General features: G+C 43.0%; 2 protein-coding genes and 2 long non-coding RNA genes across 4 annotated transcripts in view; 3 read left to right on the plus strand and 1 right to left on the minus strand.

Annotated features, from left to right (window-relative positions):
* LOC143124761 (uncharacterized) overlaps nucleotides 1-19,281 on the plus strand; it is a 43,530-nt gene that overhangs the window by 18,516 nt on the left and 5,733 nt on the right. The gene's annotated exons all lie outside the window — the stretch shown is intronic.
* On the minus strand, nucleotides 6,261-7,910 carry LOC143124795 (uncharacterized). The gene is made up of 2 exons (XR_012987090.1): nucleotides 7,366-7,910; nucleotides 6,261-6,852 (listed from the first exon to the last, which is right to left on the minus strand). It is a non-coding gene; the product is annotated as an uncharacterized LOC143124795 (long non-coding RNA).
* Nucleotides 9,833-12,691, plus strand: LOC143124786 (uncharacterized). Its single transcript, XR_012987084.1, has 3 exons — nucleotides 9,833-10,011; nucleotides 11,005-11,217; nucleotides 12,589-12,691. It is a non-coding gene; the product is annotated as an uncharacterized LOC143124786 (long non-coding RNA).
* LOC143124751 (uncharacterized) lies at nucleotides 12,703-17,471 on the plus strand. Its single transcript, XM_076286461.1, has 6 exons — nucleotides 12,703-12,906; nucleotides 13,040-13,363; nucleotides 13,517-14,026; nucleotides 15,461-15,550; nucleotides 15,663-15,706; nucleotides 15,913-17,471. The coding sequence occupies exons 1-6, from the start codon at nucleotides 12,798-12,800 to the stop codon at nucleotides 16,336-16,338; spliced, it is 1,503 nt and encodes a 500-aa protein (XP_076142576.1). The 5' UTR covers nucleotides 12,703-12,797; the 3' UTR covers nucleotides 16,339-17,471.

A 19,281-nucleotide genomic window follows, 5' to 3' on the forward strand; every position in this document is an offset into this window, starting at 1 on the left:
CCTCATTCAAGCTCTGCACATGTCAGGTGGGGGCAGCTCACATCTCGCTCCTGGTGGATACAGGGGCAAAAGTATCAATCCTGAACAAGCACACATATGACCTGTTTTCAGACACATGCCTCTTGGAGCAGTAGCAAAACCCCTGTCAGGCTATGGCCATTCCCCCATCTCTACGCTGGGTGTAGCCCGACTCCCGGTCAGATATGACCAACAGACTGTCCCCGATGCTGAGTTTTGCATCACTCAGAAGGGAGCCAACATTATGGGCTTAGACCTGTTCCTTGCCCCTGGGGTTTGCGGTGACGGACGCTAGGGGTCTGTGTGTCCTGCAGGTGGGGGCCTGTTTAAAGGGCTGGGCCACATGTCTGGATTCGTTCACCAGCCCACCGTTGACCCATCAGTTTCCCCCGTGATACAGCCTCTCCGACGCATTCCCCTGGCGCTCCGCGATGCAGTGGAAGCCGAGCTGCTTCGACCTGGTGGAGGAGGGTGTGATAGAGACAGTTGATGCCTCACCTTGGGTGTCGAACCTGGTGGTAGCCAAGAAAAAAGGGGGTGGACTACGCCTGTGCGTTGACTTGACAAATGTAAATAAAGCCATCATCCCCGATAAGTATCCCTTACCCACAGCCGAGGAACTCACTAGCCATTTTCATGGATCCACCGTCTTCAGCAAGATGGATTTACGACACAGTTACCTACAGGTGCCCCTGGCACAGGCCAGCATGGACCAGCGTTCGTCACACATGTGGGGGTCTTTCGGTATAAACGCATGGCGTTTGGACTTTCATCGGCCCCCAGCTGTTTTCAGAAGATAATGTCACTCATACTGGCTGGTATCCAGGGGGGTCTCCATCTTTCTGGATGATGTGGTGGTGCACGCACCCTCAGCCACACTGCATGACACCCGCCAGGAACAGGTGTTTCAGAGGTTCGAACAGCATGGGGTCGTGCTGAATGGGGAGAAGTGCTCATTTGGAGTCAGAGAGGTTGAGTTCCTGGGTTTCAGGCTCTCCAAGGAGGGCATTGCTCCCATTGTGTCTCACACCGAGGCCATTCTGTCCCTGCCATACCTGTCAACATTTAGCTTTCCAAAAACGGGAGATTTTTTTTCGGGGGTGGGGGGGGGTCCAGTGTTTATACCGGATGTGTTTGCATATTTAATACGTTTCATACACGTGTTTCAACACTGCATTTCGGTCGTTGCTTTTACCTTACTATTACCTTACGCATGCCAGTTATGTATCCACCAGCTGCCTGCCTGCAGCCTACTTCCAAAACTCCAAAGCTGCTTGCTGTCAGATTTGGTTACGAGGGCACAAGTTCAGTGTATCAACACTCAATAACAGTTTATGTGATGTGTTAATCAATTAAATTCCCAATAATTTCACAACAGCTAGTTCTGGAGTAGGCCATTCAACTAGCCCGCTTGCTTACGACGAGACTCAGGCTGCGCAGTCGGCACCCGCTTCCTTATTTGGGTTTTGGGTTGCCAGGTTTTAGCCTATGACTAATTGATCGTGTATGTGTAGGGTGTATTTCATACACAATCTGGCAACCTGAATAGATCAATGATTTTAAAATGAAGTTGCATGCAAATTACGGGAGTTTTCCGGGAGAAATAACAAAACGGAAGGGTGCTGGGAGATGACCTTGAAATACGGGAGAAACCCGGGAAAAACGGGAGTGTTGACAGGTATGGTCCCTGCCCGACCCGCAGTCATCATCTCAGCTCTCCTTCCTCGGGATGGCTGCCTACTACCTCAGGTTCATGCCCCACTTTTCAGACTCGACTACCCCCCTGCGCCAGCTGCTCAGGAAGGATGCCACCTGGAACTGGACCCCTGCCTGCCATGAAGCCGTGTGTGCCATCAAGCAGCGGCTCACATCCCCTCCCACGCTGGCCCACTTTTGCCTGACCGCGCCCACCCTGGTCACCTGTGACGCCTCTGGGGTGGCGCTTGGGGCGGTGCTCTCTCAGATCCATGGGGGGGGGGGAAGCTCGGTGGCTTTCGCTTCACGGGCACTTACACCAGCAGAGCAGAAATACTCTGTAGGGGAGAGGGAGGCTCTGGCCTGCCTGTGGGCATGCGAACGCTGGCATGTCTATCTATATGGACGGGCTTTCACCATACGTACAGATCATCAGGCGCTGACGGCTCTGCTAGCGACCAAAAGCTCGGGGCACAGACCTATGAGACTGCACAGGTGGGCTGACCGACTGAATCAGTACAATTTCAGTCTGGAGTTTATGCCGGGGCGCGCCAACACAGTGGCTGACCTTGAATCAGTTTGGAAAAAGATTCCAGGTCCAGGAACTCAGTAGGATGCAACATTTTTTTAACATTTATTATTTAGGGCTAATCCATTAAAAAACACCAACGCGTGTCGGCTCACCAGCCTTCATCAGGGTGTTGGGAACAGAGAGTCTAAGTATAATTATAGCATGGGTTTCAGGTGTGCCAATGAGGCACTTGCTATACATTTCTTCAGCCACTAGGGGCAGTCATTTTTGTCAAGCAGGTCAATAATCAAAGACAACAGGGCAGTTGGGAAAATCCAATTGAGAAACTAGCAATGACATCATTCCAAATGATTATTCTTCACAAACAAAGAACTCCACATCAAAATTGAACAAATATGAACACACCATGTATCACAATTCATAGTCAAGATCATGATAGCAATTCCAAAAACTCTAAACGCATTCCATACATGCATTAAAAGACAGTAAATATGAATAGGTTATACATTACAGTTCATGATCAAGATGTCAACAGTAGTTCAAAAACCTTGGTGCAGGTCTACTCCACACATGTATCAAAAAGTCCATAAATCACAAATCATGATAAAGATTACAACAGTAATTCTAAAATCTGGATGTATTCTTCATGTCAAAACTAAATAAGTCCTAACAAGTTCTGTCAAATGTCATAGTTCATGGTTATTCTAAAATGTACTAGAATGTACTCCACACAACAACATATCAAACAGACCCATTGTTCTGAAGACCCACAATAGGCTACAAAAAACTACAGAAAAGGTGAAAGGTCAAAATCTTCATTGAGACCTGGATGGCTAGTAGCTCTCAGCGAATAGATCCAGTATGTCTCCCTCTGTTTAAGGCGTTTTATTTTGTCCCTACCCCTGGCATCAAGGCGAATAGATTCAATACCAATTACTCTTAATGTTGAATCCCTCCCATGATTAGCTTCTGCATAATGTTTGGCCATTGGGTAATTCATATTTCTAGTTCGAATGGCATACCTATGTTCAGCTACCCTGTCTCTTAGTCTCCTTTTCGTAAGGCCTACATAGAAACAACCACAAGGACATTCTCGATAGACCATGTGAGTAGTGTTGCAATTTATAAAACTGTTTACAGAATAGGTCTTATTATTGAGAAAATCTATACATCTGTCAGTTTTAACCATATTCTCACAATAATTGCAATTACCACAGGGGAAGTTTCCCTTGGGTTGGCGAAGCCAAGTTTCACGTTTTGGAGCAGGGAGGTGACTTCTCACTAATTTGTCTTTAATAGTAGGGGCCCTTCTAAAACTAATCCCAGGGGGTTCAGTGAATATTTCCCGTAGGGCTGGGTCACATTCAATGAGGTTCCAGTTCTTCTTTATGATATGTTTAATCTGGACAGCCTCTTTGATATAGCGGGTGACAAAATAGGGTTTCTGAGTTGGCACTTTTGTGGGTCTAGATCTAAGCAGGCTCTTCCTCTCAAGTGCTTGTGCTCGATTATGAGCTTGAACGAGAGTTTGGGTTGGATACACTCTCTGTCGAAAGCGCTGCTGCATATCCATAGATTGATGACAAAAGTCCTGATCTGAGTCACAGATACGTTTTAATCTCTGTATCTGTCCATAGGGTATGTTAGTGATAAGCCATGGCAGGTGAAAGCTATCTGCATGCAGTATAGTGTTCCGATCTGTGGCCTTTCTGAAAATAGACGTATGCAAGAATCCCTCATTGTCCTCAGTGGCTGACCTCCTGTCAAGAGCACAGTAGTCACCCTGGCAGAGCTGCAGCAGGCCTCAGCTGAGGACATGGGTGGATTATGAACTTTCAGGCCCCTGGGCTCAGATGTATTAAGGGCCCACCACTAATTGTTGCATATGTATGAGGGGGGGGGGGGGTTGGGGGTCCTCCCCCAGAATTTTTTTTCATTTGTTTAATGTGATTTCCTGTATTCTGGTGCATTTTGGGGATAGCCAATACTAAATTCAATCAGATTCATAGCCTACATTCTGATTTGTTGATATTGAGGCAATGATTCCATAGCCTGGGTGCCATTCCGAACTTAGTCCCGCCCACAACGTTTGAGGTCGGGAAGTTCGGTCTGGCATTGATCAATAGTGGCGCGAGTATGCTCGCCCAAATACTGGCGGGCCAATCAAATTGTCAGGGCGGGCTTTATACGATGATGGACAGATGCTCAACAGTAACGTAATCCACCACGTCACCAAAGAGCGCTTGGGTTGAATTCGTTTACAACAACGATGGCTGCCGCTGGAGAATTGAGATGTGTAGATTCTGCTATCAGGTCTGTTCTAGAAGATATCGACAGCGAATTAATTTTAAAAGAGGAACAGAGTAACGGGATCAAGGCATTTGTTGATAAGAAAGATGTTTTTTGCCGAAGCAACTGAAATGGGCATCACGGCGATGCAACTCGGCGTGCACGACGAGGTGGATATAGCCAGCGGTCGTTGCCAGATCCTTTTTTGAAGCCCGGAATCCTGGCTGCTGAACAACAAGTGGAGGGACATGCTAGGCTCCGATGTTTTTCAAGCCAACGTAATGGGTATCGTCATGGACGAAGTTCATCTAACTTACAAATGGTAAGAGAGTCTAACTGTCTGACTTAGTAAATAACTCCCAATGTCGTGATATGAATCCCATGTTGTAAACATAGTAGCCTAGGTATCGTTGTACGTTCGCTAACTCAGACTTGGTACAATCATAACGTTAGTGTGATTGTAGTGAACTAGCTGTTAAAACATTCTAATGTAGGTTACTGTTTTATTTCTATCAGTGGTCAGGCTGCAAAAGGGCAGAAGGGCATTTGGGTGTTAATTTATTTACTCAAGCACCATACCCATATTGGTAGGCTAGTCACTGTACCCCTTATAAGTGATGTATTCTTTTTAGATGTCAGTACAGTCATTAAAAAGTACTAAATGATACTACTCATAATTTCTTATTTTTACTGTTACTTATTGGTTGCTTTTTGTACTGCTATATATTCCAGGTACACCTGTACTGACATTGACCGCTTCTGCTGATCGGGAATCCAGAGCCAGGGTTATGAAACAGCTTCAGATGGACAATCCAATAAATTTGGCCCTGAGCCCAAACAGAACAAACATCAGAGTGGGTCTGATTAAAGTACCTGGCCATACACTGGAGTGCCTACACTGGATTGTGAGGGATGTTAGTACAAAGCTTGACCCAGCAGTTAAGACGGTACTTTAATGGAGTCACTAGTTGTCTGCGGAAAGCTTTGTACTGCCATTTTGAGGAACACACCACATCTGTTGATCTAGGACATCTGTGCTGCACTCACTGCCATTCTGTTTGTTCTTGTGAACCTGAAGGTTGTGGGGAGCTAATCCCCAAATATGAACACTTTCAAGGGGAGGTTTCATCACACCATAAACACAGAATAGTCACACCTAAGGGCACACTTTTGATCAGGGAACTGTTACAAACTTACAGGAATAGTTTACTTCAGGACCATAAAAACATACCACTTTACACAGTCGACACAGCCTGCACTGGTTTTGGAGATGAACTCATTGATCAGTTTTAGAACAGTGCACACAGATATTTGACCTGGACTTCATTATCCATAATCTCCCTACATACAAGCTGGAACATGCAAAAGAGATACTATGAATTATGCATGAGGTTTTTGATGACATCGAACAGAGTCAAACTAATTTGTTTGATGACTGTGTTGTTCAGGATGACCGTGTTCAGGTTGACATGGATTACACTGGTTACTTTGATGACGAGGATGAGGATGATAAGATACAATCATCCCCAAGTAACTTGGAATCAGGCTTGCTCTTGATCTAAGGCTAGCTTCAAATTCAGGCTCAAATTTGTAGCTTCAGGGTCCTGTTGTTGTGCAAATGCCTTTTTTTTTACCTCTGTTACATTAATATTTTTGAATAAAATTAAAATGGTTTATACTTCTCTACTGGTTGGTGATGTTTCTGCATTTAAAGACAAACAATAAGACATGTCAATAAAGATTTTTAATATCTACACATAATAGGTAATGTTTGAAGATATACGCTGAACTTTGAACATACAACCAATAAGAAAACACAAAAATGTTTTCAAGAATGTGGATACTACTAAACTATTATATGAAAACAATTATTTACATTGTCATTTACGAAAACAATATTTACAAATTACCATCACCATTTACATTTCACATTTACTTAATTATTTAAATAGGCACATTTTGCCAGTCCATTATTTTCTCCTGGTAATTCAGCTTTGCCAATAAGTTTCTCTTGCAATTCGGGAATGCATGAGACTGCCTGCCTGGGTGATTTTTGTTGGGAAAGTTGTGTCTCCCTGAAAACGTTTACCAGTGTTAAAACGTCCTGTTCTCGGGCCACATGATGAATGCCAGCCGGCCTTGTCAGCTTCAGCTCTGTGTCCGTTTTGTCCATTAGCTCTTTGACGATGCCAATGGACCTACTGATTCTGGCTGCTGACATTTCTGACATGTTTGGTCCCAATCCTCTCATAAATGATTTGAGAAAATTGTTTAGGTGTTCCAGGTGGAGGTCAAGTGGATGGAAAATGGGTGACAACCTGAAATGTAAGTGAACACATCAGTGTGAAGAATTACAGTATAGCCTAATAAGTATAACGTGCATTGACAATACATTGGAAAATACAGACTGTTAAATATGGTGACACCAGATGCAATTGCTGAGCAGGTCAGAGAAACACTGCCCACCCCCCACAGAGGTGCAGAGCACAGAAGTGGGGGTTGGATAACATGCTAGTCCATTACAAAATGAAGTTTCTATATATTGACAAAGTGACAGAGGCCAACTTACACATCAGGTACAAGTTTATCCTGGAAACATTTGCTCACACTACACTGAAATTCGGGCTGGCTTCCAGAATACTAGGCATGTCAAAATATGACTAGATGATTTAATCATAGATAGATTTCACGGAAATGAGGAGTGTGGGAATGCACAGTGTTTATCACATTGGACAATAATCACGACTCACTATTAACTCATCTGAAACGTGGCAATCGAGGTTATTCTCATAGTCATATCATAAGAAGTAGAAATGTATTAACAAGCTTACCTCTGTAATGCTTCTTCGCGTTTTTGTACCGGTTGGAGTTGACGGATTGGGGCAGAACTTCTTCAGAGTCCGGGGCGTCTCTGATGCCTCAGATGAACACGGTTCTTCAGGCTGGTCTCCTTCGTCTTCTGTCCATTTTTTAAACACGGGCATGTCGCGTTCCAACCAACCGTGTTATAAAGTTCTGACAGGACCGACAAATGCGATGCGATTTGTTTGCAGTGTTGTGGAGTTGTAATCCTAAACGGATAACTTGATCGTATATGCATTCACCTTTACTGTTTCTCTCAAAAATGAGGTTCGTGTGTTGAAGAACTCCGTGTATCCTTACATTATTTTTACAACACCTGCGAAAATCGCTCACATTTTCTTCTTCTAGCGTGCAGTTGAGTTCTGTTGACATCAACTATGCGTCGCTTAACATACATCACACACTCCGTAGCTCTGATTGGTTGTAGGTCTATCCAATTGAGTGCAGAGGCATTTTTTTTCCTGGTTTGTTTGAAACACGCCCCATAATCACAGCTCTATGGAGCAGTATCAGACTCAAATTCTGACTAGAATTGAGTATGACTACGTCAGGCTAATGATTCCATGCAAAGGCTTGGGCTTCAGGGCCCCCTGACCTCTTGGGCCCCTGGCCCTGGGCCCAGTAGGCCCGTGCAGTAATCCATCCCTGAGGACAGCACACTCACCGCTCTCCGCGCCTTCTTCCAGAATGGCTGGCCGGCCAAGGTGGATGACAACCTGCTTCCCTATTACCGTTTTCGTGATGAGCTATCCTGCTGGGGGTCAGTGTGTCTCGCTCGTGGCCATCGTGCGCTTGTCCCAGAGACCCTAAGGGCAAGAGTGCTGCACATGGCTCACGAAGGGCACCTGGGTGTGGTCAAGGTGAAACAACGCTGCCGGGATACAGCCTTCGAGGCCAGCCTTCCACAGCACCCCTGACCCCAACCCCTTGGCCTACTGGGCCTTGGGAACACATCCAGGTAGACCTCTGTGGAGAACTGCATGGAGCACCTGCACACGCACGCTTCCTGCTGGTGGTACATGACCTCCATTCAAAATGGCTAGAGGTTGTTCAACTGACCTCTATCACCTCTAACGTCATCATTAGTCACCTGGATGGCCTGTTTGGGCACTGGGGCTTCCCAGTGTTGTTACTACGGACAACGGGGCCCAATTTCCATCAGCCGAGTTCACAGAGTTCCTGGTCATTCGGTCAATCAAGCACATCCGAACAGCCGTGTATCACCCAGAGAGTAATGGGGGAGTGGAAAGAAATCAAACGCTCAAAAATGGACTCAGAGTCTGCTTGGAAGAGGGGAAAACATTTGATGATGCGCTCAGCCAAACTCTGCAGACCATCCGGGCGTCCAAGCATTCCACTACGGGGGTGTCACCCACGCTGCTCATGATCGGACGAGAGCTAAGGCAGCCCCTGGATTGTTTGAGAGCTGAGCATGGGGACTATGTTACAGGGTGAAAGTTACTGTGGGTTTAGGGAGACTGAGAGTTTTGGTTTGGTCTTCTTGAAGGGGGGGGGGAAATGTTATGTTTGCAAAACAGTCTTACAGTGCCCTGTTGAGCATAGTGGTTTTAAGGTTACTGTGCCTTTAAGAGGCGCGACTGTTTTACGGCATGTGTCGTGGAGTATGGCATGCTACTAAGCCTGTGTGATTATTGCCTAAATCCGAACACAACACTCTCCATATGGCGCTTTGTCCACTAATCGTAGTTACGAACATAGGTATGTACGATGCCTGCTTTAATGGGTAACTTTCTAGGCAGCAGTAGAAGGCTTTATGCGCAGCCCTTTCCATCTAAGCGGGGTGCATAGCGTGGGTCGTGCTGCTGTTTTGTCTGTAGTTAGTTTATTTTGGTGTAGCCTAATTGTGTGCCGTTTTTGATTAAGGTCCGTGTCTGTTTTATTTCTTTTTGTGGGCATTAACTTAGTGTCTACGTCTGCTTGTCTGTATAATTGTGTTTCTTTGTCTGCCTGCATGTTGCTTGCCGCATTAGTAAAGAGGAACGGGGCAAAAGTGGCATATGCTTCATTCTTGTAACTGCTTATAGTGCCTGTCTGGTGCTGGCTGTACTTTGTGTGTGTTTTTTATTTCTTTTGTCCTGGTGTGCCTGCATTACCTACCGTAACGTCTGTATAGGCCTACTGTATTTTTGCCCCCTTGTGGTGCTGTTTTATTTGTTTGTTTAGCAGATGTGGGGCCCTCTTTGAGGGAGGCTAGTCACCTGGTGGTGGGACCCTGTAGCTGCACATTTGTGGTGTCATTGTTGCTTGCGGTGGGCTGCTGTGTCACTGGTAAGTCACTTTCTTGCAGTGTGTATGCACGTGTGATGGCTGGAACTTAAAACACACCTCCAGTTAGTCTGTCTCCCTCAGGTAAGCCCCCATCTGCTGCATCTTTTTAGCTCCAGTGGAGCCTTGGCCCCACTTTAGAAATCACCTGTCCATACTGTATTATAATAAAAAATAACAATAATAAGTATTTTGGTACTTTCATAACCTCTGACTCGTTTCACCAACAGACAACTATATCACTACATCGCCCTTCAAACCTCACTGCCGACCTGCCTAGCAACCCCTGATGATGCAAACTGTCATTTGGGGCCTGTACTGAGATCAAAGTAATCAAAACAAGAACTTGTTATTGTCAAGCGACACTATGCCTGAAGTATAAATTGACCCTTTAGACCCTGGACCTACATGTCCCTTGCAAGCACACCACACAACTAACTTCTCATATGACTCACCAGTACACAGCTGCACACAGAGCCATGGGGAAAATAAAGATAATAAAATAAGAATAAAAAAGATATTATGTCAATGTGAGCCAGCCTTTTTGCACTAACCCTGAGTCCCCAGTTCACACCAAAATGGCCCAGACACATTCATTGTGTGTGTTAACTGTCTGAACTGGCTGAATCACACAGATGGCTTTATGCTTACATAGCTTTTTGTTTGGTAAAAAAAAAAATACATTCTACAATTCAAAGCAGTGTGTATGAATTTCTCAAACATTTTCAATTAAAGATAAATAAAGTACTGTGATAAAGTACATACAGTGTTGGGTACTTTGCAAACACTCTTATTCAAAGCGACACACAAAGCACACAAAGGTGGACCAACCATTTTAAGACAACAACATACCATCATACAGAATTCTGACCATATGAAACTGGCTGCCAGAAAAGAAGATGACCTCTTGAATGAACTAATGAGTTATGGTGGTAGAAAAATCTAGACCTCAATGAGACCAACTTAATTTACAATGATTACCATGGCCATCACACCACAAGGGTTGTCGCTTTTCCAATGTGCCAGAGTGAAAGACATAGAACACATTTATAAGGGTTACACAGTCAGAGTGATATAGTGATATAGATGAATTCAGACCAAAGGAATTTCACCATGTTTGAATGATGCATTTCCATTTTTAATCCAGCAGAGGTCGCTTTACCTCTTTCTATGTGCTGTAGCATTATGGAACCTTTTTATCATTCATGTGTGTGCACATAAGGCACAAATAAGACACACTGAAGTACAAAGCACATGTACAAAGGAAAACACACACTCCATACAGTATATGATCTTTTGTTACTGAATGTGCTTCTCATAAGAGTGTAGATCTAGCGGAAGAGGTGGACTTCACACATTCGAGTGGACAGAAAACTCAACACTAAACCACGTACGTCTCAGCCTGAACAGGAAGAGAACAAATATAGAACGTCCTGCATGCAGCGTAGAGCAGAGAGAGGGCATCTGTACTAAAGGAACCAGAGAGCATTCTAGAATGGAGATCCTTGCTGTCGTGCTTCTCTTCATTCTTCCAGGTAAAGTGCATTCTATTTCTGAACTGGCAGAACAACAAATGCTTTTGTGATTGTGCAGCTTTTCAGTTGGTAAATAAGGCATTATGTATATATATATACTGTAACTCATACATCCACAATCAGACAGCTATGTTGTATGTAATATGCTTTTTGTGGTATATGCACTCTGATGTATAGATATAACAATAGAGTCCTGTAGAGTTCAGCAATGGCAGCCTCATCTAACAGAACGGTCACAAACATTTGCTTATGAATGTGCTGAGATACTGAGTCTGACCAAAGTGAATGTGCTGCAGATGGTGACCAGGCATATGGTCACTGAGAAGGCCGTAGGCTGCTCTTACTGATACTGAATATCAGATAGAGTACTGTTGACTGAACACGAAGGTGAAGAGATCAAAAGATCTAGAGGTCAGCGATACCTAGAGTTACAGTATGTTTACAAGTATGTGCCTTCCAGCAACAATTAAATGTAAACATGTTGGACCATTGCAACTGTAGTTCCATCCAGTAGATGTCACTATGTCTCCTTGTTGGAGATATTTCTATGTACTGTACTACTAATATTACACCATTATTTTAGCATTCACAAGTTTAGCATACTAATAGTCATCATATACCTTTGCTGAATCAAGTAAAGTGATGTACTTAGGATATTGTAAAATGTGTTCTCTCTTGTTACGGTAAAAGTGTCTGTCAGAAGTAAGCAGAAATAGAGGAAGAGGTGAACCTCAGACATTTGAGTTGGCAGAACAGCAACGACTCATGAGTCTGAACAGGAAGAGAACAAACAATAACTGTGTGTGAATTAGCTGCAGGCAGAATAGAGCAGAGCACAGCAAACCTCTGGACTAAATATGATGGGAAGCCATCAGTAATGGAGATTATTGCTTTTCTCATTATCTTTCTTTTCATACTCTCAGGTAAATATTTTTGAAGAGTATTGTAGATGCTGAAGGAACCATTACACTATCACTATGCCTAAATTGCTACTTTTAGTGTTGCTGCCTTATTGTATTACTCAATTTTGCTTAAGTTGTCCTGATTATCTTAATTATACTTTTTATATACTGTGCACAACTGTATGTTCAAGTTCAGTCTGTATAACAAGGTCAAAGTGTGTATTCCTTCATGACTGCATACGGTCATGTTGGGTCATGTTTTTATTCAGCATGTGTTAGTGTTTGTCTTCTGCTTTGCTAAAAAACATTGATGACACTAGAACACCAAGTGAACAAATGCTCATCAGCAGAATGCACCATGCACATGCTCAGTGTACAACTGCAGCAAGGCCTGGACATGCACTTCTGCTCTGACCACAGCCTCACACTAAACTCTTTTATATTTTCTACATATTTTCTTCATGAACAGCTGGAGTTTAACCATTTGAAGTAACTGGACATGAAGGGGGTGCTGTCATCATTAAGTGTAAATATAAGTTGCTTTATCAAAGCAACAGGAAGTATCTCTGCAAAGGATCAGTATCTGCCTGTTCAAGAAATATAAAAGCAGATAGTACAACTAGTCCTGCACAAAATGGAAAGTTATCTCTCTATGACAACCCATCAGAGGGGAACTTCATGGTGCTCATCACTCAGCTGATTACTGAGGACAGTGGAGAATACAGGTATGTGGTGGAGAACGCTCCTCCTGATACCTCTACTGACATACAACTGGTTGTTCAGAAAGGTTTGTACATTCACTTCACTAATACCAATTAATTATACCACTTGAGTTGTGTTTTTAGTTCCTAAAAGAGATAATGAGAGATAGATCATGATGGAGTTTGAGTGTGCAATATAATCATTCTTCTCTCTTCTAGCTTTGACAGGTAACTGGAATCCTAAATCAATGACTCACTGTCATGGGGGAAGTATTGAGATAAACTGCAGTTTCCCAGAACCCTACAAACACAGATCCAAATACCTCTGCCAGCGTCATAGAAAGTTATCCTGCTTTGAACTGACTTCACACAAAACACACAAGATGAAAATACAAAAGCTACCCGCTGATGAAAATGAGGTGAAGTTCTCTGTGACCCTACTCCAGCTGACTGAAAGAGATGCTGGAGAGTATTGGTGTGGAGCTGGTGCAGCTGAATCAGACAGATCCATCACTCTGATCAACTCAACTCAACTCTTCATTGGTGAGTTATACCTTTTGGTGTTGCTATATGTGTTTTATATAATATGTTTACCATTTTATTTATTTGCATTATTATTTAAGCAATATAAGTAGCCATTTTGTAATTTTGCAATTACATACTTTTAACAGCATCATTATTTCTGTCCACATAAAGAGACTCAACAGAGTGGATATGTAGGTGGTGAAGTTCAGATCATCTGTCCATATTACCCTGATGATTCTGAGAAAATAAAACTCCTCTGTAAGGATGAGTGCAACAGACAACACAGACCTCTCATTCAATCTCAGAAAAAAACAGTGGCCAAAAGTCGGAGATACTCTTTCTATGAAAACACCACTGCTGCAACCTTCACTGTGACCATCACTGGACTGAAACCAGAGGATTCTGGGAAGTACTGGTGTGGAACCAATGGAACTTCTGTGTCCATATATGAATACTACACAGAGCTACAGGTGACTCCAAGACCATCAGCCATGCCTGCATCTTCTTCTCCACCATCACCTGTTCCCTCTCCTGACCCCTCACCTTCACAACCACCATCCATCTTGCCCCAGCCATCACCATCATCCTCATCTCCACGAACAACAACACCATCTACATCAACATCGCCATCCACACCATCCACACCATCTTCATCATGGACACTGTCATCATCTTCAACATGTATGTTTAATATCATTTCTATATTTAGAATAGGGATGCACAATACTGGATTCAATTATGTTAATACAGTGCATAATACAGTTATTCAATATGCTGATATCTTCAGACTCTGTCAAACACCTCTGTAGAAAATAACTTCATTCAATATACAAAAAGAAAAGCGGCAAGCCTCACATGGACTTTAATAGCCTCATTAAAAACAGACACTCACAGCAATGTCAACATACGCACAACATGTGCAATAGAGAGGCCCCCACCTTCTTCCACCATGGGGATTTTAAATAGATCAGGTGATACTCTCTAATTGAAAATACAGGCCTACCCCTCAGTCTGATCAGCCAGTTTGGGTATGCACAGTCAGAATGGAGCACACATCTCTTCTCGTGCGTCCATCCCAAAAAGACCTAGGCTACAAATACATAAATAAATCACAATGTGCATTAACACAATAACAAAACATAATAGAAAGGCAAACAATAACTTACCATGTGTGCAACCCCCTGCCAAGAAGAAAATAGCCTGCAATGAGGAAACAACAAATGTTAAAGAAATTAATTACAAATATAGTGACAGAGTGGGTCACATTGTCACACTCCGGTATTAGAATTGTATAGTCTTCTAGTCCATTAGTCTGGCAGATTTATCTCCTGGAATATCTGCAGAAATGTTCTGAAAATACTAAAATACAGCTTGTAAGCCGATGTCGATGTTCTATAGATAATACTCTAATTAAGAAAGAATGGAATGTTGGAGCATGAGTAGGCTACAGTAATTCCTACCTGATTATGTTTATTGCTCCAACAAATGTAAATGCACCATAGTGTATGCTGCATATTCTTGTAATGTCACTGTGCATTTTATTGAACTGGTAGTGGTCATTGCTCTACTGCAGAACTTAGCTACTTCCACAGTCACAATCACAGATATAGGCCTACAGGGACGTATACAGTATGTGCTGTTCAGGAAAACCGATTAGTTAACATTTGACACGCCTACACTGCTATGTTTGTGGACTGGTCTGCTTTCTGCTGCTAGTGAAGTCTGACTTTGTAGGTTTAAAGGTGCTCTAAGTGATGCTGGGTAACATCACTTCTGTTCACTTTCAAACAAAACAGAGCTAGCTCGCTACTTCCTCCCCCTCCTAAACGCGCATCTCGTCTCGCGTTATTTGCTGGAACAGTTTGTTATATTTTCATGGGCTAGGTTTGCCCAGGTTGTTTTTGTTGCCGTTTTTGGAGCCTGGGCTGTCCACAGAGATTGCGTTGTTTTACAGTGTATTCAGGACACAGACATCTAGCTGTTGGTTTGGTGATGTTTGCAGTAAGTGACATACAATGTTTTAGCCTAAACAACGTGTGCCATCGCTTAGAGCACCTTTAACTCTCTTTACTGGTTTCTACTGTTACTGAGGTCTGTCCTTAACTCTCCTATCAGGGGCTGTTGTGGTTGTCTGTGTGGTTCTGACCGCTGCAGCTCTGCTGCTGTTGATCATTGTCTGCATGCAGAGGAGAAAAAGGACAAGAGGTTAACCACAAATGTTCAGTTACACACACATACAACACAAATATACACACACACACACACACACACACACACACAGTTGTCTTTTATTCTAATTCTGTGCTGTTTTCTACAGAGTGTTCAAGGACTGCTGGTGGAGAAACAGCAGGCAACACACAGGTAACAAACTCAAAACAATGACAAGCTATGCTCCAGTGACGGCAAATACTGTACATAAACAATGAATCTCTCTTTTCACACACACACACACACACACACACACACACACACACACACACACACACAAACACACACTCTTTCTCAAACATTCTCTCTTACTCACGCCAATACACTCTCTGTCCTCTCTCTCTCTATGGCTCTCTCAGATTCCACTGACAGACAGGACGTATGAGGAGATCAAGGACCCCAGACCCCCACAACTGACTGAAGCCACAGACACCAACCCCAACACTGTTTATGCCATGGCTCAATTACCCACAATCCCATCTGATGACCCCACTTACTCCACTGTAGAGTTGGCACCAAACCCTTCAGATGATGGTATTGACTCACTAGATAAATCACTCACAATCCCTTCTGAAGATGGCACTTATTCTCTTGCTGGATTTCCCACAAAACCCACTGATGATGGTACCTATTCTCTTGCTAAATCACCCACAAGCTCCTCTTGTTGCATGCTAAACTACCCATTAACCCCTGATGACCCGACATACTGTACTGCTGAGTTACCCACAAACCCCTGTGATGATGGGAACTATTCCCTTGTTCAGCCACCGCACACTTCTCAGTAGTATTGCTCCACAGCCGAACTGACCACTTAGTACAAGCATTTAGAGGCTCACTTAGTATTCTAGTAAGAGAGGTCCGCACACTTCTCGATAGTATTTTTCTTTATTTTCTTATACTTTGGCTTACTTGCTTGGTGGACTACTTCTTCTTTTTAAACATTTTGAAATGTCCTGTCCTGCACCTGGGATGTGCACAAAGACTTTCTCTAAATCACTTAGTATGTGTACAGTAGCTTCCCTATAGTTTCTGATGTTGACTACACATGACCTTGTGCACAATTAGGACCATAGGCAATGACATCAGTGGAGATAGGGTATTGCCCAGGACAAATAGGGTTTGTCCCTTTCTCACCATGTATGAAATTCCAGACCAAATATTCACACAAAATCACAGAGGTTATTTAATACATGAGTTCTTATTAGTCTTTACACACCAAGGACAACATCACCACAAATGTCAACTTCGGTCTGTAAAGCACCTCTGTGATTCATTCACACATAATATCTTTTCAAAACATGCGGTGGCTTTGGTGAATTTGGGCCGACCCCATAACACAAGCAGAGTACTGATGAGCGTTGATGTCTAGCCACGACAGAGCAGTGCTGTCATCTCAGGAAAGGTAGTTCGTTCGCTAATAAACGATGCCCCTCGATGGTGCTGGGGGCTACTATCATTCATACTATTCCTAGCAAGCAATGTGTGCTGTGGCAGTCTTGAATACTGGCAGACAACGTGACACATGTGGGATACATCTCCATATCTTGCCACTGCACCTCTAACCTGGGGTCCAAAACTATGCCACACCACCACTTATTACTTATGAAGTATTCATACCATTTCCGGTATTACACTTTTTAATTACACTTTTATTACACTGCGGTATTACACTTCCTTACCACATATATTGTTTTATTGTTGCTAACTGTTACTTTTATCGGGCTGTTTTGTCCCTGTAAATATATCATTGCAAATTAAATGCGTGTAAATATGTTATATTAGAGAAAATAGAATGGGCATTGAATACATTTGCAAGCATCTGCAATGTCTGCTATAATACAATTTTGGCTTTTGTGATATCTGTTTTTTCATATGTTTTAAAACTAAAATGTGATTCATATTCTCTTATTGTTTCTTCTGGTATTCTAATTCATATTTATCCACTTTTTAATAAACAATCATTTATAAATCCACAAATTGTCTTTATTTAAAAACACTACAACAACACTAAACATAGTGTATTGACATATTAGTCCAGGTCCCTAATGGCCTGTCTAAGACTGAAATCCCTGTCTATGTTCTCCGCTCACTTGAAACCGTGAATGAGGAACTGCAATCTCCCCCTTCATCTCACTCTTGTGGTCTGTGGCAACCCCAGTCCTCCTAGTGCAGAGTCCTAAGTATTGGTGGCTGCTTGCCTTTGATCATACCACTAGATGATAAAGATAAAACACAGTATTAAAAGAAAAAACCTCAACATGCTCTATAGCTAGCATATAGCTAAAAGGAAGCTTTAGGCTAACTGCTATAACCTATCAAACATTTTGCAGAGGGATGATGCAGATGAACAAGATTGTGTGCACTATATGCACACTAATCAGTATTCATTACTTTATTTATTTTATCTTATTTCTTTATTTTCATACACTAGCCAGTCCACCCAACACACTCATTGGCATACTCCCAAGTGATGTCATCAAAAGTTTCAGCCGTGTCCACGTGCACTCTCACCACACCACAGCTCGCTCACGAGTGACTCTGCCCGTCCACATAGGCTACAGTACGTGTGTGGTGTGTGTTTGTATCTGGATCTATAACTGTCAGTGTGTGTTGTTTGTGAACTTCCTCATCTGGCCTGTGGTTGAAGCGAGCTTGGAGACTGTGTGAGCGGCACACAGGCCCATTTATTACTCTCGACCTTTGATCATTCATGCAGTATTTCTCACTCCGAGTCAAACAGACAATCGAGGAATTTCAATTGATTTTTATTCAAATTCAATTCAATTCAAAAAACGGGCAGGAGGTGGGCAGGCGTAGCAAGACACATGCTATTACTGTACATGTACTGTAAGTGTAACGGATGCCAGCTAGCTTAGCTGTGCTTGTGGAACGTTCGGGTATCGGGGGTTAGAGAGTGCAGGGTTAAAAACAGGACCGAACGACACAAGCACTAGCGGCTGTTCGCATTGGCGTGTGTGTGTTATCAACCACATAGTGTGTTATCAACCACATACGCCCTCAGAACGATCACGTCGGCTTGCCCTCCGAGTGACATTTTCAGCCTCGCGCACCACAACTCATGTTCTCTATTATCTTGCTCATGAGACATGATGCCACACAATGACCTGACAGATTACTCATGTATGCAAGAAACACAATTTTAGTATTTTTATTTTTGTTACCGGTATTTGGAATTTTGTTTTATGCCTGCGTGAACTGGTCTTTACTTTGCTTTTTGTTTTGTTTTTCTTTTAGTTTTTCGTTGTCTGTTCTCTGATCAGGTTCCTTATTGCACCATACAGGCAAAGGATGTATAATTCGGATCACCTAGAGGAGAACTGTACATGCTCATGTGTTTTGCATCAGGCATACACCTACATGTAAAGGGTGGGATTGAGAGAAACGAGGTAGAGAGAGGGAAAGAGAGAAGAGAGGAGCAACGAAAGAGGATGAAAAGAAAGAAAAGGAACAGAGGGAACAAATTATTAACATCGCCATGGTTACAAGGGAACAAATTATTAACATCGCCATGGTTACAAGGGAACAAAGGGGGGGGGGGGGCAGAGGGGGGTACAGAGGTGCAGAGACAGTAATAATATCATATTATTTATAAATGATGCATAATTCGGATCACCTTAAGATGATTACATGCCCATGTGTTTGCATTATGCATACACCAACATGTATGGGAAAGAGGCTTTTAAATGAATAAAAGACTCAAAGACTAT

This window comes from Alosa pseudoharengus, unplaced genomic scaffold (genome assembly GCF_046254945.1).
Source record: "Alosa pseudoharengus isolate Yale_2024_CS ecotype anadromous, Long Island Sound unplaced genomic scaffold, YU_APseudo_1.1 YU_APseudo_1.1_scf_1, whole genome shotgun sequence".
NCBI classification, from domain to species: Eukaryota; Metazoa; Chordata; class Actinopteri; order Clupeiformes; family Clupeidae; genus Alosa; species Alosa pseudoharengus.